The sequence below is a fragment of the Lytechinus variegatus genome, chromosome 1 (assembly GCF_018143015.1).
Source record: "Lytechinus variegatus isolate NC3 chromosome 1, Lvar_3.0, whole genome shotgun sequence".
NCBI lineage: Eukaryota > Metazoa > Echinodermata > Echinoidea > Temnopleuroida > Toxopneustidae > Lytechinus > Lytechinus variegatus.
The window spans coordinates 9,292,150-9,319,800 of NC_054740.1; the positions used below are offsets into that span (position 1 = coordinate 9,292,150).

The 27,651-nt window shown below is 36.0% G+C and overlaps 1 protein-coding gene across 1 annotated transcript; it reads left to right on the forward strand.

The window, feature by feature from the left end:
• Positions 1–3,236: 3,236 nt before the first annotated feature.
• On the forward strand, positions 3,237–27,651 carry LOC121405982 (sodium- and chloride-dependent glycine transporter 1-like). The gene is made up of 14 exons (XM_041596979.1): positions 3,237–3,369; positions 4,726–4,894; positions 10,074–10,205; positions 14,875–15,091; positions 18,592–18,724; positions 19,771–19,905; positions 20,639–20,742; positions 21,185–21,309; positions 21,817–21,929; positions 22,907–23,041; positions 24,085–24,184; positions 25,739–25,839; positions 26,858–27,028; positions 27,313–27,651. Exons 1-14 carry the CDS (start codon positions 3,349–3,351, stop codon positions 27,589–27,591), a joined length of 1,935 nt encoding a protein of 644 aa, XP_041452913.1. The 5' UTR covers positions 3,237–3,348; the 3' UTR covers positions 27,592–27,651.

Here is a 27,651-nt window from a genome sequence, read left to right on the forward strand (position 1 = left end):
GATATCATTTTGGAGGGGGCGGTAAATTACAGAGCTCGCGAAGCGCGCTCCCTAGGCGGTGGGTGCAGGGAGGGGGAGTTTCCCCCTCCCTTGCGAAGCGCGAAGCTTTTAGTGTTTCATAAATTATAATGAAAAGGATCCGTTTCTCTTGTCTCTGGTACCTCCAATTCGGTTAACTATATTGCGATTTTGAACCTTGTTTTCAAAAGTGATTGTAAACGCACAAAAGAGGTATACAATGGAGGAAATTAAAATGATAATAACTCCGCGCGAAGCGCGGAAGCTAAAGTGATTTATCAATTTTTCTTGCCATAAAAAGGGTCCCGAGAAAGGGTATTCTCAAAGATATATTGAAACTTTCTTTGGAAAGATCAGATTTGATTACAAACAATTTAGCATCAGTGCATATTTTTAACTCGCAAAACAGAGGAGAAGATTGGTAGAGGAAGATATTCCTCCCTGCGATGAGCAATGAAACTCTGAAATTTCAAAGGGCGGACGTTTCATCAAATGTAGATATCTCTAATACCCAATCGTCTCTAATTCAATTGATTTTCTAAGATTATTGAACTTCATTACAAGGAAAATAGTGCGCATAAAGTTGAAACTTTTGTGATTTATTGAAATTATCCATCTATATAATAAAGGATGATTAATTTTTTTGACTTATCCTGAAGCGCTTCATTTTGAATATAAAGAAACTTAAGTGTCATTCAAAATTTCAAACTGAGGGCGCAAAACAGGACAGGAGATGAATGTATACAGGGAAATGACATGAAGTTTAATACAATTTGATAAAAAAAAATATTGTACTTTTTTATTTAATACGACACGAATTCCATACCTTCCTCTTTTTAATTAGGAACCTGTTTGCCCCCAAATTATGGTTGTTTATAGTAATGAGCTGAAAAGCGGGAGAAGCTGACTTTATGGAGGTGACGGCAGAAACTGATATAAAGATTTTACCCGCTCGGAGCCGACCAGACCAGAAGTTGCGCGATCAATTGAAAAAAAAAGATAACTTCATACATTTACTTCGGCCTAACCTTACTCAAATTTATGCCCTAATGTATACAATTTTACCTTTAACATGTTTATCCATGTTAACTGACAAGAAGCACATAGCTGAGGTGGAAAAACAGGGTTAGAGAAAAGGTGGGGGAACAATGGAGAACTTCAATATTGTCAGTTAACCACGCGCAGCGCGGAAGCAAAATTCATATATGAATTTAAAGCAAGAAGAGTAAAGGAGTTTCTCTTTTGAGAAAAAAATAAAGAATAAATAGAAAAAACACAAAGCTACCTTTCTTCCCTTTCCTTCCTTCCCTTTTCCTTTTCTCCTCTCCTTTTTTCCCTTCTTTTTTTTTCTTTTTGGGGACGTTTTGGGGGGGCGACCGCCCCCCTGGCTATGCGCCTGGATATGGCCTTGATCAGAACACTAGAAACTTGAGAAATGTCATGAATAATTACGAGCGAGCGGAGCAAGCGAGCCGAAATGTTTGCGTTTTTCCGTCAAAACATACAATTCTTCTCAATAGCTTGTTGGTAATGATTACATATTAGTTGATGATACATGTCCTTCTGCTCGTAAGTCTCATGATATGGCCTTGATCAAGAGACTAGAAACTTAAGAAATTTCATAAATGATTACGAGCGAGCGGAGTGAGCGAGCCGAAATTTTTGCGTTTTCCCGTCAAAACATACATTTCTTGTCAATAGTTTGTTAGTAAATCAAGTATTAGTCGATGCTACATGTCCTTCTATTCGTAACACTCATAATACGGCCTTGAACAGGAGACTAGATACTTATGGAATTTCATAAATTATTACGAGCGAGCGGAGCGAGCTAACCGACATTTTAGCGTTTTCCGTCATTTTGGTTTTCATATTGGTAAAACATATTTTGTAAGAAAACGTATGTCTTTGCCTTGGTTCACTTGTATTCATAAGTATACATCATGATAATCATGTATGGCCTTGTTAATGGCGATACCGTGATCATGTCGGCGACATGCGGAAATAAAAGATATAATAAAATGGAGCGAGCGAAGCGAGCGGAAATTTTTTCTGTTTTTTTCGTCGGAAACATGAGATTCTGTTCATTATTGCTGTCATATACATTATTGGGTAGGGAAACTGTCTGTAACCAGACCAAGGAAAGGAAAGGGGGGGGGGGTTTGAACCCCCGAAACCCCCCCCCCCCCTTGCGTACGCGCCTGATATAACCTAACTTGAATGTAAATGATGGGGGTATCATTGTTATGCTATAGGAATCAGATGACTGGGAATATTAGTTGCCTTAATTGAGACGCACTCTGAACAGGAATGTCAAATGCAATGTACATGGATACATGCACGGAAACTCATGACGCAAAATAATGTACACCAAGTACATTAACTCATTATTTGTGGGTTATATCCCGGGCTATTCTCACACTAATTTCCAATGTATTAATCAGGATCAAGGTTTATGACGAAGAGCAGGAAAATGAAATCACATGCATAAATGAAGGGCTTATTGAAATCGTGCCTTTGTCATTCCCGATATCCCTCACCGGAATCATGCAAAGCCTTTGTATTGTCAAATTATATTTAGTTCCGAAAGAGGGAATAAATATTGTGTTATGGGGACTGATAAACTTTAACAGTAGCTAGTAAACTAGTAATGTATACAATCAAACAATATCTGACGAAGCAATGAAAAGATTTTAAGACCATAGTGCTACCATCCTTTATGGAGTTTAAAGTTCATACAAGTGTTTTCCTTCTGGTCAATATAGTTCTCATCTTGACCGCCCTCCCCTATCGCCTATCTATCTATCCATCTATCTATCTCTATCTATCTATCTATCTATCTATCTATCTTCATTTCTTCCGTGCTCTGCACCTCGACCCCCCCCCTCTATGCTTTCTTTCTCTCTCTCCCTCTCATTCTCTCACTCTCTCCTTCCCTATCTTCCTCCGTCCTCTTCGTCTGTTCCCTCTCTCACACACATTTTGATCTCGATCTTTCTCCTCTTCACCCGTATTTGTGATCTATCTTCCTATTTATTTTGTTATATATCCTGGCCTCCAAATGACTGTGCTATCGCACTTTTTTTCTCCTGTGTCAATGAATAGAATTAGCTTTGTAAAAAGGGTATAAAATTATGCATATATGACGGTCACGATTTGGTTTATTGATATTAAACTGAAGTATACGAGAATTATATGTGACACAAAAAGTCACAATTACTAAGTATCTCAAGGGGAGTATTCGGTATATTACTCTTAAAATTGTGATGCGTTGTTTAGTGTTCTTGCAGCAAGCTACCAGTATAGGCCTACTAGATACCTATTTTCTGAACCATGGGAGATAAACACAAAATAGTAAGTACATGACATATTTTCTATAAGTTTGTTTGTTTTTATTGGCCAGAATGTATCATCATGTGGTACGATTTGCAAAATGTATATATATTTACATTCTATAGATTAATGGTGATTTTTTTAGTTCATATCGAAACTTCAACAACTTGAATTAAAAGAAAACAAAAATTGATTAGAATTGAAATCAATTTTATTGATTTTCACTATTTTTTTCAATATCTCTCATAACAAATTGTGTTTTAGATTAGTTGTTAATGAAAGATGTGTCATGAGTATTCATTCCACATTCATTCCGCATATATTACTGAAAATGTCACATCTATGTCTTGTCCATGCCTCCATGCCATCTTTTATCATATGCCCCCCCCCCACAAGTCCAGATACCCCATCTCCGTTTTGTGTTTATTCAGAAAAAAATGAATTTATTTGGAGACACATCCGATCAGGGGCGGATCCAGGATTTTCCAAAAGAGACGGCACATTTTTCGTCCCCGAAGAAAAAAATTACAAGCCCCCCCCCAAAAAAAAGGGGGTCCTCACTATCAAAAGGGGGCACAGTTGTGTTTTAACGACATTTTTATTTACAAATTTTAATTGTGCCTCTCAAGGGGAGCATGAGCCGGCTGTGCCCCCCCCCCCCGCCCCCCCACCCCCCGTGGATCAGCAAGTCCATCCGATATTTAATAAACATAGGGGTCGCAGCCTATGATCATTATACAGGCATACAAAATTTCATGACATTTTCAAACATAAAAAATATCATTTTCAATACTGATTTCATTTGAGAAGGCAAGATCGATATGCTTGAAGCAATTATCTCAACCATCATTTGTTCAGTGTGATTAATCATTGAGCTATGGGATATTGATTTTCTGTATATGAGAAATATACCCTTTGAAAATTATAATTTGATATTAATGGCTATTGTGCAATTTTTCTTTTTTATGGATAATTATCCACATGTATGAGTTTGTCAGATGAATTTTAATTGTTACATTATCAATTTAACTTTACATAACTATACAATTTAAACTGCTAGTATTACTACTTAACAAAAACAGCATTTTAAAATTGATTCATTTTTAAGTAAATATATCAATACGATTTGTGTACGATTTTCTGTAAAATGAATAATTATCTGCTTTTATGAATCCTAATTTATTTATATGAATTGTTTGATTTGAACTGAATGAATTTTAATAAATACCAGGGACCTATCGGGGACCTATATCCACGGAGGATTAGTCTAGGGGTGCAGAGCATTGTCACAGCACCCCAGTAAGAACAGATAATCCTCTGTGGCCAGGTCCATGATAAATACTAATAATTGACGAATAATGAGCTTTATGTCTGCAGGTCGAGCAGGAGAATGGAGAAAGGGGTGGTGTGGAAGCGGAAAAGGAGAATGAAAACCTTAGGGAAAATTGGAGCCATAAAATGGACTTCTTCCTCTCAGCCGTTGGTTATGCTGTTGGGTTTGGAAACGTTTGGAGATTCCCTTATCTGTGCTTCAAGAACGGTGGTGGTAAGACATATAAACCCCTGAAAAAAGTTTGGAAATTAATCTGACTTTGATCGATATTCCCTCCTTGGTTTTAGTGAATATTAATAATAATAATAATAATCATATAGATTATTTCTAAAGCGCCAAATCCACATTGATTATGTGCTCAAGGCGCTGAAATATACTTGGTATATTATTATTACCCCGGCTGTAGCTGAGCGGCCATAATGGCGCTAAAGCATTCAAGGAATAAATCCTACCGGGTACCCATTCACCTCACCTGGGTCGAGTGCAGCACAATGTGGATAAAATTAATGTGTGATTGATACCAATGAATTATATTATTATATATTTCTTTAAAATGATACCCTACATAATATGATTTTATTTCACATGGAGGTGCAGTGCCTTGAAATGTGGGGCAACGGGTTAAAATTCAAAAGTTGCAAAATGACTTTTTTGTGTGTTGATAAGTGAGTTTCTTTTGTTTTCATGCACCTTAACATCAACATTAACATGGAGATCTGTGAGATAACATGATTTGAGTCGTGGTTTGAAATATTCATTCATGTTTGTTTGTTTGTTTAATATGCATTTGCTTATACAGAGGTGCATGTACTTGATTCCAAAACAAAAGAAACCGCTGAGAAACTCGCTCTTCACCACGGAAAAAAAAGAACAGTGACCATGGTGACGTTAAATATAGTGTCATTTTGCATCTTTTGAATTTTGACCTTGCCCCACATTTCAAGGCCCTGCATCTCCATGTGAATCAATTTGTTAATTTTAAATTCAAATCATCCCATACATGTCCCGTTAAATGTGAAGTACCTCAGGGTTCAATTCTAGGCCCCTTATTATTTTTAATTTATATGAATGATATTGTTAATGCATCACCTTTACTTACATACGTTTTATTCGCAGACGACACTAACATATTTTATTCACATCAGAACTTAAACATTCTAGTCGCAACTCTAAATCAAGAATTAAAAAAATTATCATTATGGTTTAAATAAAATAGACTCTCCCTTAACATAAATAAAACAAACTTCATGTACTTTAAACATATTAATTCGAAACAAGTATTTCGCGATATCATTTATATCAATGATATGCCCATTAACGAAAAACAGGAAACAACATTTTTAGGTGTATTGATCGATTCTAACGTAACACGGAGTAGTCATATTCGTAATATAAGCATGATGATTGCAAGGGCCATAGGCATCTTGTACAAATTGAAATATTATATATCTCAAAGATCATTACTAATGCTTTACAACTCCTTTATTTTGTCACACATTTCTTACTGTAACGTGGCATGGGGAAATAGTAACAAAATAAAAATAGACTCAATATTACGTCTTCAAAAGAAAGCTCTTCGTATTTGTTATCACTCTCATTATCTCGCCCATACTGATCCAATATTTCATTATTTTAAGACATTGAAAATTTGAATATTCACACTTATCAAACTGCCATTTCATGTATAAATTTTCCAACAACACTATTCCAGCATCCTCCCGTAATATTTTTGTTTACAACGGAGACATACATTCATACCCTACACGAAATTCATCTGACTTTCACCTAACAAATCCACTAATAATAATTGCTCACAAAACAATACGTCATCACGGTCCTGAAGTTTGGAACACTTTGTCGAATAACATCAAACAAGCTCTCTTGTTTCCTTTAAAGCTTTATTAAAGAAGTTTCTTGTATCAAAGTACGTGTAAAAATCTCACCTGCACGTGCACCCACATCTGCACCACTTCACATGACGTCTTTACCCTCTCCCCCTTTTTTTCCCTTAACATTTCAAATAATTATGTGACATCATTATTATATACACCCGTGAATTTTTCTCTACAATGGTTATCATGTAGCTGCCTTCCTCTGGCTGTTATTCTCTCAAGCATTTTGCTTATGACAGCTGGCCACTGTATATACATGTTCATGTATATCTATGTAAATTATTCTTCTATTATGTAATCGTTACAATTTGTAATTATTGTTATTTATTTTTGTATTTCTTTATATTCATTATGATTACTGTGTTTGATATATTGAATTTTCAATAAATGCAGAAACAACAGTGTAAAAAAAACCATAATCATATCATGTAGGGTATCATTAAAAGACTTTTAAATTATCTTTTAAATCATAACACATATTAATGCATTACGTAAAATTGAGAGTTGGGAAAAATTAATGGTCAAAATGAAAGGATAAGGATTTTATTGTGTGGATGTAGTCACATGTGTATAGATGGGGCTTAGGGCATTCCCCCCCCCAAAAAAAAAAAATAAGGTTCCATGTCATTAGGGAAAGGGAAGAAGAAGCAACATACAAAAGAGGGAAGAAAAGGGGTGAATTATGATAATTATGTTCAGTACATTATAAGGAAAGAAAATAAAAATGAATGTACAAAAGAAACTACGTAGTTGCAATATAATACAGTCGGTATAATGAGCACATGGCGATTTTTTTTCTTTTAAAGCAAGAAAGCGAAGCTCTAAAATGATATATCACTCCTTTTTACATTCGATTTTCATGGAGTTGTCAGTGTTAGGCCAATTTGATTTCCTATTTTTATTCAAATCGTTGTGGGAGCGGGTTCCTCTTTTATAGTTTTCCATTACATTTGCTTATGAGACACAAACAGGGGTGCATTTTTTTATTTACTTTATAAAGATAATATCTCATTTTATTATATCAGTAATAATATTTACCTTGAATAAACATAACAAATGCTTATGTTTCAGTGAACTTCTGAAAAATTGGGGCTATATGCGAACGACTTTAAGTTTAAACCCTATAAACCTTCCTCTCTTACCGTGATTTACAATTGAGCGTCGGAAAATAAAAATCCTTATCACAGCCTGGATAAGCTAAGGTCACATTTTATGCTGGACTTTTTTTTATTGCGTGTAATGATAATAATAATGATATAAAATTTATAAAGCGCTTTATACGGAAGTTTCAAAGCGCTAAGAAAGAATACAAAAAATAATATAAGTACAAGATATCTCAGTAAAACAGCAAAGAAACCTACAGTGCACACCATTTCAAAAAATAATTATACATACAAATATAGAGATAATCGGCAAATATACAACTAAAATCAATGATAATTGTAGTTCGACCCATCACTATGGTCAAATGAGTAAATTTAGTTGGCAAGAATGTCCAAATTCATCAATAAATATCTGACGAACAAACAATCCCATGACCATGATGACGAACCTCCAATTACATCATTGTCGATCATAATGTAGGCCTTTCTCAAAACTTGTTACTTGTATTTCCCGGCCGAAGACTGACTTTTTCACAGTCGCTATCAGCATCATCATCATCACCACCATTATAAATATCATTGTTACCATCACTACCACCACCGCAACTCCCCCGATATCATCATCACCATCGTCAGTGGCGTACTGTGGGCCGCGGCATGGGGGGGGGGCACCAGCAAAAATTTTGAGTCACTTAGTGAGCGCGCGAAGTTGCCAGCTAGGTATACTGACCTTGTAAAGACACTTTAAGGACAGTGCCATTAAACGGATATGTATCTCACTGGTCACATAATGCGAGCGCGAAGCGCGAGCTGAATTTTTTTTATATTAAGACCTAAAAGGGACATTATAAGCAAATTTTCGTAATCATGGTACGTAACTGTCTCGCTAAACAAACAATGCGAAGCGCGAGCTGAAATTTTTGTATATATTGACCAAAACAGGGACAATTTAAAGAACTGTATTTAAGGAATCATTAAGAGTATACATATCTCACCATAATCATCTAATGCGAGTGCCAAGCGCTTGCTGATTTTGTTAGAATTTAGAATTATATACATCTAAACACATAAAGCACTTGTAGTCATTGTAATCTTGACTGAAATATGCATCTCACTGAAAATTTAGGAAATTCTGAACTGAAGAGGGGCATTCTAAGGCTTGTTTGTAGGAATTCACATAGGCCATGCGCATTTCACCGACCAAAATGATGCGAGCGCAAGCTGAAAATTTTTGATATTCAGATCAGAAAAAGGTACATTATAAGGACTGATTTTAGGAATTCATGAAGAGCAGACATATCTCACTAATCCACTAATGCGAACGTAAGCACGGGCAGGAAATGTTTGATATTAAGACCTTAAAATGATATGTCACTACTTAAAACAATGATAATTCGAATTGCGTGGAAATATATTTGGTGTATATTGACCTGAAAACGGGAGGTTTTAGTACAACAAGGTTATATATCTCGTTAAACAGACAATGCGAGCACCAGGAACAATTAAGACACCGGCCCCGAGCAAATTGTGTTTCATAATGTTATGATATTTCTTTTATTTGTATGTGATATAACATAACATAATTATAAAAAGATAAAACATTATAATAAACAACAATTTCTACTTTCCAATTACGTTTCTTTCACTTTCTCCCTCTTTTTCTCCTTTCCCCGTTTTTTGCCAGCCGATTGGGAAGGGGGGCACGTGCCCCCATGCCCCCCGTTGTTACGCCACTGATCATCATCATCCTCGTCATCTTCATCCTCATCGTCGTCATCATCATCATCTTCTTCTTCATCCTCATATTCATCACCATCATCATTATCTTCATCCTCATCGTCGTCGCCATCATCATCATCTCATCATCATCATCATTATTATCATCATCATTGTCGTTGGCATTATTGTCATATCATTATTATCAACATCATCATCATCGTTGTCGTCATCATTATTGTCATAATATCATCATTATCGCCATCGTCGTCACCCTCATCATCATATCATAATTATCATCATCACCACCACCACCACCATCATCATCATCATCATCCTGCTCTCCTCATCACCATCCTCCTTCTTCTCCTCCTCCTCCTCATCATCATCATTCAAGGCTAAGTTGTTATACTAGACAAACAGGTACGCTCTTAAAAATGTTGGGCAACATACTGTCCACACAACAACTGGTTACAACTTTATCCAATTCTGGGTAGTTTTAAACCAATACCGTCAAAAATACACAGTATTGGTTGAAAACCACCCAGAGTTGAATGAATCTTTTTGTGGACAGTATGTTGCCCACCATTTTAAGAGTGTACCGTCCATTTGGACTTGCAGTCCTGTATATCCAGTATGTTTAACTTAACTCCATAAATTATTCTTTGGAATCAAATACAGGTGCGTTTCTCATCCCGTACATCATCTTCTTGGCCATTGCTGGTGCCCCACTCTACACCATCGAGCTATCCATAGGACAATTCTCAAGTCTTGGTTGCATCGGCTGCTGGAATATTGCTCCTATGTTTAGAGGTGAGAACACAACCATAAATATAAAAAGATCAACAACAAAAAAATACTAGAATCGATCGTTGAAAATTAGCAAGCTGCTATTTTGCCCCCTATGAAAAATTTATTAGAATTATATGGTATATTGGACATTTATTACGCATAATAGTTTTTGAAAATGTTTTAGATATGTATGTTTTGAGAAAATTCTGAGAGGAAAGTATCTTTTGCTAAATGGCCGACGTCGTATACACTAGAAATGGGGAAACAGGCCACATATAGAGCTTACAAAGAAAGTTTTGAACCAGGGAGGGAGAAGGCATGATAGACAATGATAGAGACTGCTCCTATATGGCATACCGGATCCCAGTTATAGTTATATTAGTCCGGGAGCAAAATCTCTTTTAAGAAGTAACCCACACCACAGAAAAGGTTTGACACATAGGGGTAGTATGGACCCTCTATATTACTGCTAGGTAGGTAGTAGTCTCAAATTGTGGTATTACTTTTATTCTACAGTCGAATTTCAAGAGCGATGTAAAATAGCAAAACATTGAAAAAAATCAACAACCTTTAAGGGTAAGGTGAAATGTAAGTTGCCATATCTCCGCTTGCATATGCCATGAATACGTCATTCATGTATCAAAATGTTGCTGGGTGACAATTCTAACGTTACAGTAACATCGGAAAATAGGTACACTGATGGCCAATATCCACTTCCATCTCAAGTAGATATGAAATATTGATACGATAAAGTGATTTTGTGTTATTAAACACGAGATGCTCTATAGTGGGACTAAATATGCATTTTCCACACAGAAAAAAATGTGGTGCTAACCTGTGTTTAGAGGACCACACCAGTTATTTTACACCGGTGTTAAATTGGTGGTGTTAGTTTTACACCTATAGGTGTTATTACAACACCTTTTGTTGTTACATTTACACTCTTTGGTGTTATGTTCAATCTCTCGGGTGTAATTTTAACACCTCAGGGTGTGGTCCTTTATTAACACCAATTGATGTCAGTTTTAACACCGCAGTTTTTACAGTGCATAACAAAATGAAGATTTTGGCAATATTTTTAAACATTTCAGATATGTTTTAAATATATGGGGTACTTTTCACAATCGTGCAGTGCCGTTAGATTGAGATCAAACGCTGCATCAATCAAATAAGCATTTCTTGTTCACTTGGGATGTAATCTGATCCCAACCGTATTCTATTTTCTTTCTTCAAACTCTTTTTTTCTAATTTCTTTGAATGGTAAATTATTTTGTGGGATTCATTTGCCGAAAGGCCTCGCGGGGGGGGGGGCTGCCAAAGTCATCCCATCCTTCTTCCGAAGTTTGTCTATTTCTTGGAAAATTTGCCATTCCTATTGAGGCAGATATCATTTCTTCTATGCAGTACACCCACTTTTATTCATTTGAAACCACTTTAAGACAAAGGAGTAACCTTTTATCTATCTGTTCTGAATAAGGAGGTGCTGATAACCTTCTCACTCAGGGGGGGGGGGGGGGGCTGCCAAAGTCACCAAGCCATTTTCAGTATATTGTCTATTCATGTAAAAATCTGTAATTTTGAGGCCCCATTGATGCAAAAAGAACATTTCTGCTAGTATTAGCCATTTTTACTGTCATGAAATCACTTTGGGATAGAATAATAGGCTTTTCCTATCAGCTGCATATAAAGATGCGCTGTGTCATCAAAACCTCTACCACACAGAGGGGCCGTTGAAGTTACACACCCCTTTTCCGTATTTTGCCTATTTATGGGAAAATCTGCCATTTTGGAGCCCCATTGAGGCAAAAAGCTGTTTCCACTGTAAAGCAAGCCAATTAAATAGCCTCAAAACTTCTTGGAGACAAAAGAGTATTTCTTTTTCTGTCAGCTGCATATGAATAAGTGCTGGGAAATCGGAGCATACTTCCTCAGGGGCTTCCGAAATTACTCACCCCTTTACTGAATTTTGCCTATTTATGGAAAAATCTGCCATTTTGGAGCCCCCATTGAGGGAAAAACTGGTTCCGCTACAAAGAAAACCACCTAAATCGGCTTAAGACTACTTGGAGATAAAAGAGTAGTTATTTCTCTATTAGCTACATATAAAGAAGTGCTATAGGAAATCGAGGTCTATTTCCTCGAGGGCTAGCCAAAGTTACCCACCCCCTTTTGGTAATTTGCCAATTTACGGGAAAATCTGCCATTTGGAGCCCCCATTGAGGCAAAATGCTGCTTCTGCATGTTGTTTCTGATACAGAAAAAAATGCCATTTTGCTCCAATGAGAATGCCAAAAGACGATATTTCCAAATACATGTCAAGTACGAAAAAGGGTGGGAGGTAACTTTTAACGGGTCCCTGTAAAAATAAGCTTTGATATACCAGAATAATATTTTAAGTTAATATCTCCTCATTAATTTGCAGGAGATCAATAAAAATAAAAAGCCGCTTCACTAAAATATGCGTTAGATACTCCTATAGGTCATTTGCATCATAAGTTCAAGCCGTTTTTTTATATTCTACTTGCTTGCTCGCCTCTGTATGCTTCTTGTCTTCTCCTCTCTTCCCTCCATTTCCCTTCTCTTCACCCTTTGCTTTTTTTTTTAATTGTTTTTTACTCATGGTTTTAAAGGTATCCCGATTTTCGACTTAGGCACCTGCTTTCGGGGTTTTAACGCATTCTTCCATATACGATACTGTATTTTACATTCATTGTTAAAATTGATTAAATGTCAATTGGAATAAAATAGATGTTTAATTTAATTGAAATGAAGTAAGGTAATACACCAAAAACCTGTGACTTTCCTTCAATTACTTTATTCATTTCAAATGAATGGGAAGACTGAGTATAGTAACGTTCCTCTGAGAATTGAACTTGGTCATCAGAATTTGCAATGTAAACTTCGTTTGAAAATTGTCATGAAATACAGATATTTTAACTTCGAAATGTTTGTCGTATACTGGGCCTATATATCATCCTGTATCATATTGATACTCGTTATTTAGGTGGCGGAGATCATCATTATGGGGGCTGATATAAGCAAAAAAACTATGATGGGGAAACGACTTTTAAATATTTACAATGCGGTTGACGCCTAAAAAATTTTCAAGATAAAAAAATGAAGTTAGAAGAAAGAAAAGGAAAGGAAATATCATATTTTCTAGATTATGTAATAAAAACATTGGTGTATTGAAAACGTAATTTTGACTCAATCGCTTCGGTTGCGCACAGTTCCTTAGGCATTTTCCTGATACTCCACATGTCTGGCTCCATCATTTAGATTTTTGAGGGTGGGGTTCTACGTCAGTGTTAATGACTTTGGTTTGGATCAGATTATATCGCCAGTGAAAAGTAATTCTGATTGATTTATGCAGCGTTGGATACCAAACTAACGGCACTACAAGACTGTAAATAGTAGCCCGCAGGCTAGTAAGAACATATCTGAAAATGTTTAAAAACCTTCACTTTGTTATTAATAACGCATAGTATAGTTTTACAGAGTGCCTCATATTTAAATACAAAAATCAATATATCGTCTCAATTTTTTCATATCTACTTGAGATGGAAATGGACACTGGCCATCAGTGTATTTTGAAGGTTCGATATCTCAATTTCACTTTTGAATGTTGCTGTAACGTTAGAACTTTCAACATTTTGATACATGAATGACGTATTTATGACACATACAAGCGGAGATCTGGCAAGTTATGTTCACCTTCCCCTTAAAAGTTATTGATTATTTTTTCATTTTACATTGCTTTTTTTAATTTAACGGTAGTAAAAAGATCCCACAAATTGAGACTACTACCTACCTAGAGGGTCCATACTAATTACCTATGGTTTCAAACCTTTTATGTGGTGTGGGTTGTACGAACTCATTTTTCACAGATCCTTGCTCCCGGACTATATAGCTATTTGGGTTGAATTCATCGAGTTTCTTTGACACCATTGGGTAAACATGCGAATGCAATGATCTGATTAGATTTGTAATATAATTTATCCATATTTACCACTGCCGTAAAAGCGGGGAGTCCCTCCCCGACCCCCACCCACTAGCGTACCTAAGGGGGGAAGGGGCAGACTGCCCCCTGACGAGTCACAACTCATGTAGGGGACGTACCCCTGCCCCCCCCCCTGACGAGCCACAAATGGCCCCCTCTTTTGAACTTGTTTGAACTTGAAGACCTTTTATTTTCTATTTTTTGCTTGTCAAATTTTTGGCCGGACGAAATATCCTCCAAAATATTTGCCCCCTTTTGGAAAATCTTGGGTACGCCACTGCTCTCATCCATTGTCCCTGTTATACATCCAACTTGAATACTTTTTCCTAAATGATAATAGTATGAAATTATATTACTACATCTACTGCCTAAGGTATTCAAACTAGTGACGGGACATATACTTTTATACTGTTAGATCGATATTGAGGGGGGCCAGGGGGGGGCCAAAATAATGCACCTACATATTACACACTGGATGTAAAAGCAATGTTAAAAATATAAGCACGATTTTTAAGCCTGTCGAACTATGGTTTAACATTTTTAACAATTCGCTAAAACTTTTAAACATGTACTTGTAAAAAGTTTGAAAAACTTGTTGTTAGAGTGACGACTTAACTTGACAACAAGCTGAAATTTTTAAAGAGCGTTTTTATTACTGTGTAAAAAATTCGGTTTTCAATCTATCTATAGGATTGGGGATCGGCATGATGATTTTGAACGCAGTGGTCGCCATCTACTACAACGTCCTCGTAGCTTGGGCGCTCTATTTCTTGGGAGCTTCCTGTCAGTCCACATTGCCTTGGTCCAACTGTAACAACTACTGGAACACAGAAAATTGCTTCGAATCCAGCTTAAACAATACATTCAACCTCACACAGTCGGTTCGACCTAGCGAAGAATACTGGCAGTGAGTAGTATAGGCCTTTATAACCCCGCCCCTGCCCCCACTTCCTTTCAATAATATTCAGGGTTCCGTAACACAAAGTGTAGCGATTAATTGCTAAATGAATTAATGGCCTATCAAGAATTCAAGATCATCGGTGCACGCGCGTTTTACTTTGTATAGACTGACTGGGAACCAATTGGAAGTAAAATTAGCGATTAATCGCTAACCTTTGTGTTACGGGGCAAGAACTCTCATGGAATCAAGGCGGGAAGAGTGTGAAGTATTACTTCGTGCAGTGCAGTTTAATGAATGGACAATTCCATGAAATATTCAACCTTTTGTACGTCCGACCCTCATTTTTCTCAAGTTTTACTTCATTTCATAAACTGACCAAGTCTGGGTCCTTTGAGAACATTACTGTCAACAGAACATGAAATCAGAGACAGAAAATTTCATGAAGGTCCCATGCACCTATAGGGTCGGACGTACACATTTTATGGAATTGCCCGAATGTAGGGCCTACATGTATAATTTCACAAAATTAATTTCAAAAAAATACCCCGTCTCTTCGATAGATGATGTAATATGGAAATGACACACTATCTTTTATCTAGGCAGGAGAGGCTTCTGTCTCACAAACTCTATCAAATTCTTCAATCCAGGAACATATCCTATATACACGATGTCTTAAGAAACAAAGAACTATATTTCCTGCTACTGTGACACACGTACGATTTTCCTAGACTATTTTATATGCGATCATTTATTAATAGCGCAGTTATGAGATATCAATACAGATTGAATTCTTAAGATTAGCTGTGAATAGTGACCAGTAGAATACTCAAATTAAATATAAACCCTTTGGATTTTAATGTAAAGCTAAAAGACTTGAATTTAAATCGTTTGAGATTGAAAAGTTCATGATCCTTAACCCTAAAAGGCCCGGCTAAAAAAACAGGCTGTGAGATGGGTCCAAATAACCCGGCTGTTTTAGGCTTAATATAGTATCCAATATTCGGCTGGTCACTATTCACAGCTTATCTGAATTAATGTTAAATCCTTGAAGTTTAGAGTATGACTTTTTACTCCCAAATATTAAAGTTTATGAATAACTAATAGCATATCTGAATTTCATGCATAAGCTAACCAATCCCAAATGTTTCATTTCATTCTTTTATTTCCATTTTCAACAATTACAGTTTCTTTTGTACATGTTGACATATATATATAAATAACAAAACATATTTCAAATATTCCTGTACAAAAAAATATATCCAAGATTATTACATATCAGGTTGGAAATGGAGGAGGCTGCTAAAAAGCGGAGCTTGTAGAGTGCAGCCTCCTAATAAATATTCTTGCAGTTGTTTAGCATATAAAAATTAAAATAAAAACTTGAGCATGAACCAGTTAAATGAAAAGGAAAAAGGGGAAATTAAAATAAAAAAAGAAATAAGAAAAAAAGAGATTAAAGGTCTCCAGAATCCAGCCCAAGCACTCACAGACGGACCTCGCCGATCAACAGGGAAACGAAAGAGATGTAAAAGTGTACGTGACATGATAAACATGTTTGATTAAAAAAATACAAGAGTTCGAGAAAATACAAGAGTTTGAGTGATGAAGAGTTAAATTCAATGGTTATCTTGGAAATTTTTTTTGAACTTATATTTGAAAGAATTAAGGCTTGGAGATTCTTTGATGTTACTATTAATAGTTCCCCAGAGTCTAGGGCCTTCAAAAGTAAAAATTAATTTTGCAAGGATGGTCCGGGGTAGTGGTAAATGGAATTCATCGGATTGACGTGTGGGATATTTGTGAAGGGTTTTGTTTTTGTTAAATGAAGAATTAAATATGGGTGGTAACATATTATTGTTTAACTGATACATGAATTGACCTAAATTATATTGGTAGTGTTTTTATTTTTAGAATGTTATTGTTTAAAAACAACTCATCTGTGTGAGATCTCCAGGACAAGTTGAAAATAACACGCAATGCCTTCTTTTGTAAAAGCAATATTCTATCTACTAGGTAGGTTGAGTGTGTGTTTCCCCAAACAATTGCTCCATAATTTAAATATGGTAAAATTAATGTTGAATAAAGCATTTTTAGGGAGGAAGTTGGAAGAAAAAACTTAACTTTGTTGATAACACCAATATTGCGTGAAATTGTACGACATATAGAGTCAATATGCGATTTCCAAGATAATTTGTTGTCTATTATGAGGCCTAAAAAAATTGTTGTAGTAACAACTTCAATGTCTATATTGTCTAATTTAATATTAAATGGCAATTGTTTTAAAGAATTGCTAAAAAGCATGCATTCGTTTTTTGAACATTAATTGACAATTTGTTAGCCTGGGCCCTCTTTTATTTATATAAATGACATCCAGAACTCCTCTGAAATAGGTCTATAGTTACGAACAATAATCTTTTCTCCTTTTTTGTGCACTGGTATTATCTTTGATATTTTCATATTGTCGGGCACGACGCCATTACTTAAAGAAAGGTTGAATTTGTATACTAATGGGTCAACAATATATTCTATAACATTTTTTTTTATAAAATATTGTCAATACCATCGTGACCACAGCTTGTTTTTTAAGTTGATATCTATTATTTCATTTCTATGTACAGGTACTAAAAATAAAGAATTTGGATTTGGTTGGTGAATGAAATCCGGATATTTCTTTTGTGTTAATGGTATACTATCTGCAAGACTTTTTCCAATTTGTGTGAAGTATTGATTGAATATATCAGCTATACGAAAAGAATCGTGAATTTCAACATTATTGTGCTTTATTGTTTTCATGCGTGCTTTTGTGCTTTGTTTATTTATGGCAGTGTTTATTGTTTTCCATGTTTTATTGATGTCGTGTTTGAAACGAATAAATTGATTTGTGAAATATTTTCGTTTTTCACTCCGCAATAATTTAGTGAGGGTATTTTTATATGTAGTATATTTACGATGTGACTTTTCTGAGCGACTAATTTTATCGGCATAGTATCGTTATTTTTGCGATTTATTGATCGTAATATTGATTTCGATATCCAAGGAAGTCTTGGACTCTTTTTATAATTATTACATTTACTGACCAATGGTACATGTCTATCTAAATGTGAAGTAAACATTTTCATAAATATATTATATGCTGCATTTGTATCTTGAGAACTGAACGCCTCAGACCAATCTTCGTCTTCAAGACCATCCTTCAAGCTCTGTAAATTATTTGGTGTGAGTCGTCGGAAATTATGTTGCTGTGTATCTTTTTTTGCTAACCTAAACGGAGTTCTTGAAAATATCGGGAAATGGTCAGAGATATCAGATAAAATTATTCCAGACTCGGGGTAAAGGAGAGACATTACTAAAAATATTGTCGATAAGAGTTGCAGATTGGTTAGTAACCCGAGTAGGTTATCAATGGTAAAAAGGATGATGTAAGCATGTCCAAAAATTCATGTGATCTACATGTATATGACACATTGATAAACAAAGTTCATTTTAATATTTCTGTATAAAATCAGACACCGGGTTCATCATCTCTCGGGAGACATTGGTGTCATGGGATCTATGAACTGGGAAATGTTTGGGGCTTTTGTCGGATCGTGGCTTATCGTCTATTTCTGCATCTTCAAAGGAGTCAAATCAGTCGGAAAGGTAAGTAAAGATTTTATCCAACAGTAGAACATTGGACCATGTTTAACGAAGAGAACACTAACACTACATGTTTGTTGATAGCAATTCAAGTAATATTTTTACGACTCGTGTAGGAAAAAAAGAAACCAACGAACTCATTATTGTTCGTCCACATTCTAGGAGTAAATTTTATTCAAGTAGTTAATGATGAATCGCATCTTGTTTCATTTCATTTCGTTTATATCCATTTCTAACATTTACAATATGTTTCGTACATTTTGATATACAAATTAAAACAGCAAATTTCTATGTTCAATAATTATAATCAAAATTATCATATAAGCCGGTTTGGGAATGGAGGAGGCTGCTGAAAAAAGCAGAGCTTGTATACAGGGTGCAGCCTCCTGTTGTTGACTATTGACTCCGTGACGTTTCCTAAAGAGTCACAACTGATAATTTGCCAGGACATCATTATCAAATATTTCAACAGCTAATCACAATCAAGGTCAAGTTTACAGGGTGGGTACCACACTGTTAGAAAATTTATCCTTAAAATAATAGAAGTTCCTGCAGTTAAGTAGAGTCTCGAGAACACCTGTAATCTTACCAGATTGCGTAATCGTACAGGAAATTGGTATTTGGTGTATGGAATCTTACAAATTTCCTTAAATAAAACACCCTTTTCCACTTTTTAAACAGCCCTGTTCTGTTAAATTACAGATATTTCTGTTTTATGAATTTACCGAATGATTCTGCAAATTGCTTTCTGCAAATCCTTTGTTTCATTTCTGTAAAAATCACGGTTTCTTTCACAGTGCATGTATAATGGAAAAGTTACCATAGTTGTAAATCGTTATGAAACGGGACCGCAGACCGGACTCCGCCTACAACATTTAGTTAGTCACCTGTGTATCTTCGCTGATTGCCGAAGTAATCTCCTGTTTTGTTCCATCCACCTTCTTTTGTGATATTAGGGATGGTGCGATTCAAAACATAAACCTTAGAATCTTGGCTTCGAAAAATCGCAACCTCTATCATTTCATTTAATATTTTTTTCCATACGTCAGGTGGTGTACTTCACGGCTACCTTCCCTTACGTGGTTCTCCTTATTCTTTTCTTCCGTGGTGTCACTCTCCCTGGCGCAGGCAAAGGCATCCTCTTCTATATCCGACCAGATTTCCAAAGGCTTCTGAAAGTAGAGGTTTGTTAGTCACACTCTCTATTCAAAAGTTCTGGCAAATCATTTCATTTGAAGACTGGAAGCATCAGATGGTTGATAAAAAATATTTATGAAATTGAGCACCGCCAGAGGATCAACTAAAATAGAGGCTTTCCACATTGGCTGGTGCATCCCTAAAATGAAATTGCATATTAATATGTGATTGAAATTAAACTTTTAAATAATACCTCATTAAAGCATGATAAGAGGAAAACAAAAGCAATAGTAATGGATTATGTAACCCAAAATAATTATTATGCGGTTTGATCTGTTGAAACTGAATCTTAGAAAATGCGCGCTCATTATTGACCGCCCGAGCATGAATTACACAAGACATAATATAGTATACGTTATAATGAAAGATGCCACAAGTCAATGTAAAAAAAAAAAAAAATGTAGCTTCACGGAGGGGGAGGGGATAGGGGTAACTGCCTGCCTTCGGTATTTTCCAAAATGCGTTAAAAATTCAATTGCCTAGGCTCGTAAGGCTATATGTCCTAATTATTGGATTGTGAAAATGACGTCACTTCGGTGGTCAATATTGCAAAATAATGACTGTTTTGCAATAATAGCTAACATATCCCAAATGATCCAGGAAGAGAGCATCTTATAATTCTTTTGCTTTTAAAATATGATATCTATGACAAAATTTTGTGCAGGACGCAATAAGAATCAATACATGTTGTAAAATTACGTTTCACTTTCCACTATACAGCCATGGAAGGATGCCGCAAACCAGATATTCTACTCATTAGGACTGTCTTTTGGAACTAACATCACACTTTCAAGCTACAACAAATTCAAGAACAATGTTTACAGGTTGGTATTAAAGTGAGAAGAAGAATCATCTTAAGGTATTTTTTTAAGCTGGATGAAACAGTCTAGTTCATGCTAGATAGAAAGGTTTAAATTGTTCATCATATTCCATGCTGGCACGAAAACCCAAGTGATATTCAAAGCAGGACCTGGTGTATCAATTACCCAGGAAAACTTGATGGAAAGTTAGTACTGTCCCTTTCATGAAGTCAAGTTTGTATACCGCATTCTACTGCTATGTCAGAAGGACGATCGGCTACTTGTTACGGTCTTGTCCTAGAACGTCCCGGCTTCGACGTTATACTATGACCATTGTGTCACTGAACAATTACCATTCCTTAGAACTCTCCATCGGATTTGATGCATTTGAACTTTCCTTTTTTCAATCTGAAAGATATAACAAACATTAATTTTCAACATTTTTTTTATTGTATGGCGCTTGAAGGGATGCCCTTACTGTCTCAGTCATTAACTGCGGGACAAGTATATTCGCTGGCTTCGTCATCTTCTCCGTCTTGGGTTTCATGGCTCACGACAGCGGGCTAGATGTCGAAGACGTCGTGGACGACGGTAAGACATTCAAAGTGTCCCAATTAATTTCCCTTATTCCTGATTAAGTTGTTTGTTTATGTGACTTCCATAAAAAGAATGGGAGCGAGACAATAAGTTCCATATTGGAGGGATTGGAGTAAATCTTTAGAAATATCAAGAAATTTGAGAAAGAGAATACCCCGTATGAAAGGAACAGGAGTGTCAGATTTATTTTAATACTCGAGACACATGCAATTTGGTACTCTGGTAATTGCTTCACTTCCAAAAATCCATAAGAGATCATGGTCACCAATAGGCCTACTATCATTTTATAGGTTTTTGTTAATATGGCTCTTCAAATTGTCAGTTTTGTCTATTTAAGTACCCCACACCCCCCCTCTCTCTCTCTTCCCCTCTCTATCTCTCTTCACATTTCTTACTCTTGTTGTCCCTCCCTCCCCTTTCTTCATAATTCCCTCGCTTTTTCTCACTCGATCGATTTCTGTCTAACTCTCTCGTCACCACCCCCAACTGTTCCATCATCAGGTCCTGGACTAGCCTTCAAGGTGTACCCTGAGGCCCTGTCCCGTCTACCTGCCCCTCAACTCTGGTCTATATTGTTCTTCTTCATGTTGATTACCCTTGGTCTGGATAGTCAGGTACACTTTTAACAATAATATATTTCAGATATTCCACTGGAATCGTTTTCACGGAATACATTAATACTTTGTTCAAAATTTATATCATGATTTTTTTAATGGAAAAGCAGTAAGTCGTCAAGAATATCTTTGAATGATTTTGCCCGAAATCAGGGGCGGATCCAGAATTTTCCAAAAGAGGGGCACATTTTTCCGAGGAAAAATTTGACAAGCAAAGAAAAATAGTTTTTTTAACCCAAAAAATGATATTGCCTCCCGAAAAAAATAAGCAAAAAAAAAAGAAGGTCTTTACTTTCAAGGGGGAGGGGCATACTTCTGTTTTAACGGCATTTTTACATTACAAATTTTAATTCCCCCCCCCCCTGGACCGACCCGCCAATGCCCGAAATTTTCCTGTACCATTCCCATCACTTTGATCATTTGACCTCTACAATATTTAAGTCACATCTTTATTTTTGTTCACACTTTTAGAATAAAAAAAAGTGCGTATTGGTACCCTTTTGTCCCATATTAAGAACCCTCTTAAAAAGGGATTCCGAGAAAGGTTCTTTACCTTTTATATTACAAAAAAAAAACTAAAATGATTCCAAAGTGGCTGTTTAATGTAATTTACCCTCTAAGAATCATTATTTCTAAGAGTATACGACGGGAGATTTAGTGGATGACATTTCGGTCGGAGAATGTTTTGGCTACAAGTTTTGACTAATAATGAACAATAATTATATTTGTAGTAGGAATAATAAAAATAACAATAATAATGATGATGGTGATGATGATAATAATGATAATAACAATAATAATAATCATCATCATTTTTATGATAATCGTAGTAATGATCATGATCTTTTTAAGCTCATTTATATCCACCGGGACTACCATGCTTAACGATAACAACCCTTAGGATTCATCAGAAACACATGAATAAATCATGAGTATTTACAGTTTCATCTAATACCTTTCATTTTAATATAAAATAGTTTGCTGGAATTGAATCACTAGTCACGGCAATATGCGATGAATTCACTCCTGAAATGAGGAAGAAATGGAAGTGGCTTGTCACCGTGTTAGTCTGTGCTGCTGGATTCCTGTTCGGGTTACCCTTATGCATGCAGGTGAGAATATTGTTTAGCAGGTGGTTGATTGCCAGATGGGTATCTATGTACATGTGTATAGATATATAATCAAATTTCTTTGATGTACCATGTAGATAGTTTATCTATGTGTGTGAGGATGTGTATGGAGGGTGTGGGAGGTTGCATGTACATGGTCTGTGTGTGTGAGTGGGTATCATAGGATGAATTGCGAGCATTTTCGTATGCTTGCATGTGGGAGGGTGTGGGTGGTACCTATTTGTAAGGGGTGACAGTCAGTGTGTGTTGAGGTGTGTGTGTGTCATATAATGATGATGGTGTAATAGTGTGCGGGTGTATGTGGGACAGTGTGTGAATGTGTAACCCTTTTTGTAAAGGGTTTGTGTGCGAAAGAGAGAGAGAGTGTGAGTGTTGGGGTGAGTGGGTCAGTGTAGGGGTAGGTTTGTGTGTGTAACAGAATGATGATGGTGTGATACTAGTAGTGTGCGGGTGTATGTGGGAGAGTGTGTGAATGTGTTACCCTTTTTGTAAAGGGTTTGTGTGCGAGAGAGAGAGTGTGTGTGTTTGTGTGAGTGGGTCAGTGTAGGGGTAGGTTTGTGTGTGTAACAGAATGATGATGGTGTGATACTAGTAGAGTGCGGGTGTATGTGGGAGAGTGTGTGAATGTGTTACCCTTTTTTGTTAAGGGTTTGTGTGCGGAAGAGAGTGTGTGGGTGTGTGTGTAAAATGAAGGATGAAGTAGCGCGTTTGCGTTTATAAAGAGTGCGAAGTGCGTGTGAAAGAGCAATACGAGGATGGGTGCGTGTGCATGTGTGTAAGAGTTTGACTGTGAGAAAGTATGATATTTCTATGTAACGGATGTGTGTGTTTGTATATCTGTGCGTGTTTTCATGTCCTCAAACTCCCATATATCTTCATGCCACGCCACACAGGCCTACATGTCTTGAGCAAGAGATAGATCCATCATCTGAGCGAGAGAAAAAAAACATCCGACAGATTTGATTCATGGCATAATTTCAATGGTAATAATAATTGTTGTCAATGTTTATTGATATGATTTTCAGGGAGGGTTATACGTATTGACGTTGATTGACTGGTACGCGGCTTATATTTCCGTTTTCATCATGGCTACTTGCTACTTACTGGTCATTTGCTTTCTTTACGGTAAGTGCTCCAAACTTTCATGAATAAATAGATAAAATGCCTTCGACACCATTTTGAAATATAAGACAAGAAGAGAATTTGACTCTAAATATTAATCAAAATGGAAGGGGGGAAAGGACTGGGTATATAGTTCAACACTTACATACTCGGATTTTTTTTTAAATATTTTTTTATTTAAAATAATAAAATTCAGCATTCCCGTTATACATTTTAAATTTGATTACACAGATAAAAAAAATGGAACGTGCGTGTTTGTTGGTAACTGTGAACCCTTCGAAACAATATTTCATAGAAGTTATGCAAAAAGGAACAAATATATTACATAAATCATGCAATTTTCATAGATGAAATCACCTTTAACGGTCTGAAATTTAAGTTGGAAAGTAATACAAATTCTTTATTGTGAATGAAAGGTGCACCTATTAATTAACCTATCATGTAATTGTAATTAGCCTGTCAAAGACATGTAAATGTATATGTCCACTGTGAAGAAAATTTCCAGCAATTCAATCATTGAATACTGGATTTTTTTCAAAGTATTTATGCCATTATTAGCCATTAGGCCGTAAACATTAATGACAGGTACATTATGTCTCTAAATATCATGACTATGATTGGCTAACTTAATAAAACACATGAATCGTGAATTAAAAATACAAGTCAAAACTAAATTACTGTTTTAGGTCCAGCAAAACCAAATATTTCAAATTAGTGTCTGGAGTAAAATATTGATATCTAATTGATTATTTGTATTCATATTTATAAATTTCAATGTCTTTTAAGTATTGTAATGGCTCTTTTCTAGCTTTCATGGTTATCTTGTGAAATGTGTGATAGTTAGCCTCTTTGAGGATAATGAATGAATGTATTAATGAATAAATAAATAAATGAATGAATGAATAAATAAATAAATGAAAAATTAATGATGAAAGAAATAGATGATTAACGAATGAATGAATGAAACAAAGAAATAATATATAAAACAACCTAGTTACAAATAATCAGATGAAAATTGAGAGTTGAGTGGAGTTATTATTTCCGTAACAGGAGACTATATTGTAGGGTAAATTGCCAATTCATATACTAGCATCTCGTCCACTCACCACATTTTCTACTTTCATTTAGTCTAATGCCATTCCGTCCATCAACATCAATTTTGACAACATAACCATGAAATAGTGAGTGGACGAATAGGCAATTAGACCATGTGGATAGTGGACGAACCGACGCTAGACCAAATGATAGTAGACGAGATGGCCATTGGACGAATTAGCATGAGACGAATTGGAAGTAAGCCTATTGCAGTACATTACTTATACAAGATATAGGGCCTACATGGCTGAATATAGCCATAATGGTTGTCCTGGGGCCCGTATCACGAAGAAAGCTTAGTTTTTCGTAAAATATTTACTGCTTAAAAAATAAAGCGTACGTTTAATCGCTAACCTTTGTGTACGGAAGCCAGATTGACTGCCAATCTATTGTCATTTTAACTACTTTGTTCTTATAATGTAACTAAATAAAAAAATTATTCCCAAAATCTGCTATTCATAGGACGGAAGCGTTATGTGGGTGACATCCGGGCTATGATTGGTTTCGACGTCTTCATTTATTGGCAGATCTGCTGGGCAGTCATTTCACCTCTTGTCATGATAGTGAGCACTCTAATTATTTTCTTTTTATTTTATAACTTCCCAGAAATCTCAAAATTGCCCTAACTTTGCCTTTTTATCGCGTGTTCGAATCTCATTAGTTTATTTCAACAAGAAATTATTATCTAAGCGACGTGCTGTATTTGATTCAAATCAAGGTTTATCAAAAACATGAGTTGCAGCCAAATGGCTGTGTTGTCGTATGTATAATTACTAGACTCATTATATTTCGAACATTAAAGGCAGCAACATCTGTAGAAAATAGTTAAGAAGGCAAGATAAATAAGGTAATAAAATAAATATACTATATACATATAATAATAATAATGATAATAATAATAACCAATTTTTATAAGCCGCTTTTCCCAGAATGGCGAGTCAAAGAGCGTTACAGCATATTATTACCCCGGTCATTGGATTCATTTCAATCCTGCACGAAAAGTGCACAATTTCCACTCCCTCGGGAGCATTCCTTCCATTCATTGCAGCCTCATTATGGTGCTGGCAAAATCAAACATACAATATCTTTCGCATCCTACCGGGTGCCCATTTAGCACCTGGGTCGAGAGTGGCAAAGTGTGGATTAACGCCTTACCAAAGGACGCTAGACCGCGGCGGGATTCGAACACACGACCCTCTGTTTACAAGGCGAGAATCCGAACCACTACACCACGGCTCTTTCATATACATAAGATAATACATCATGGAAACAATAAAAACAAAGTTCTAAAGATCTTTAAAATATATACGGATTATTATATTAAAGAGTTGTTTTCCTCATTTATGTTTAGAGATTGATATTGCAAATCTTTGTAATATAATTGCTTTTAAAAATACGAGTATATTGATTGGGATCTCTTGTATCGTGCAACGTATGGATATACGACGTATGACCTATGGCTCTATAGTCCTCCAGTTATTTTATGAGTCGCTATTCTAGTTTTAAAATATTACATAATATATCTATCTATACTTAATCAAATACGATTAAACTACCTAATACTCTCATTTAACTCACCAGCTCATTGTGGTATTAGGAGTAATATTCTATACCCCAGCATCAGTTGGAGACTACATCTTCGAACCTTGGGCCCAGGGGGTCGGCTGGCTACTTGCATGTCTGTCAATCGCTGCCATACCTGCGTACGCCATCTACGCCATAATCTTCCACGCTAAGGGATCACTTTCCGAGGTACATATTTATTTCGATTTTACAATACTTCAATGACATTAAAGTATGGGTCAAAGAAGTAACAAAAAATCATGCCTATAGGGAATTAAGAGAGGAAAAAGAGCTGTTATGGGCAGTTTAAACATCGATGTCATCATTGCCACAAATAAATCACAAAAAGTTGATCATGCTTATATCGTTAAATGGAAGAGAAATTATACTTAAATGTTAGCTCTCTGTACGCCGCAGTCCTATTAATTATCATGTTAATAACCTGGTCATTTTTTTTCTCTGAACTTTCCCAGCGTCTTTCATTCTTGGTAAAACCGAGATGGGACTGGGGTCCAGCGCTGAATGTAGACCGTATCGCCCACGGATACAAGCCATTCCCTCCCGGTCGAGGCGGACCTATCCCCGATGACTATTCTGGAGAATACGCTATGGAATCTGACGGCACGGCGATATACACCCCTTCGAAAGGCGTGTCCATCGATTGCGGGAAGTATACTGTGACGTCAGATCAGGGACACGGGATCGATAACGCTAGCAATGGAAGCCCACCTCCTTATAATATGGTTATTTAAAGGAGAATGAAACTTTTGGAACAAAATCAAAGAAACGGATTACGAAAGTTTGAGAAAAAT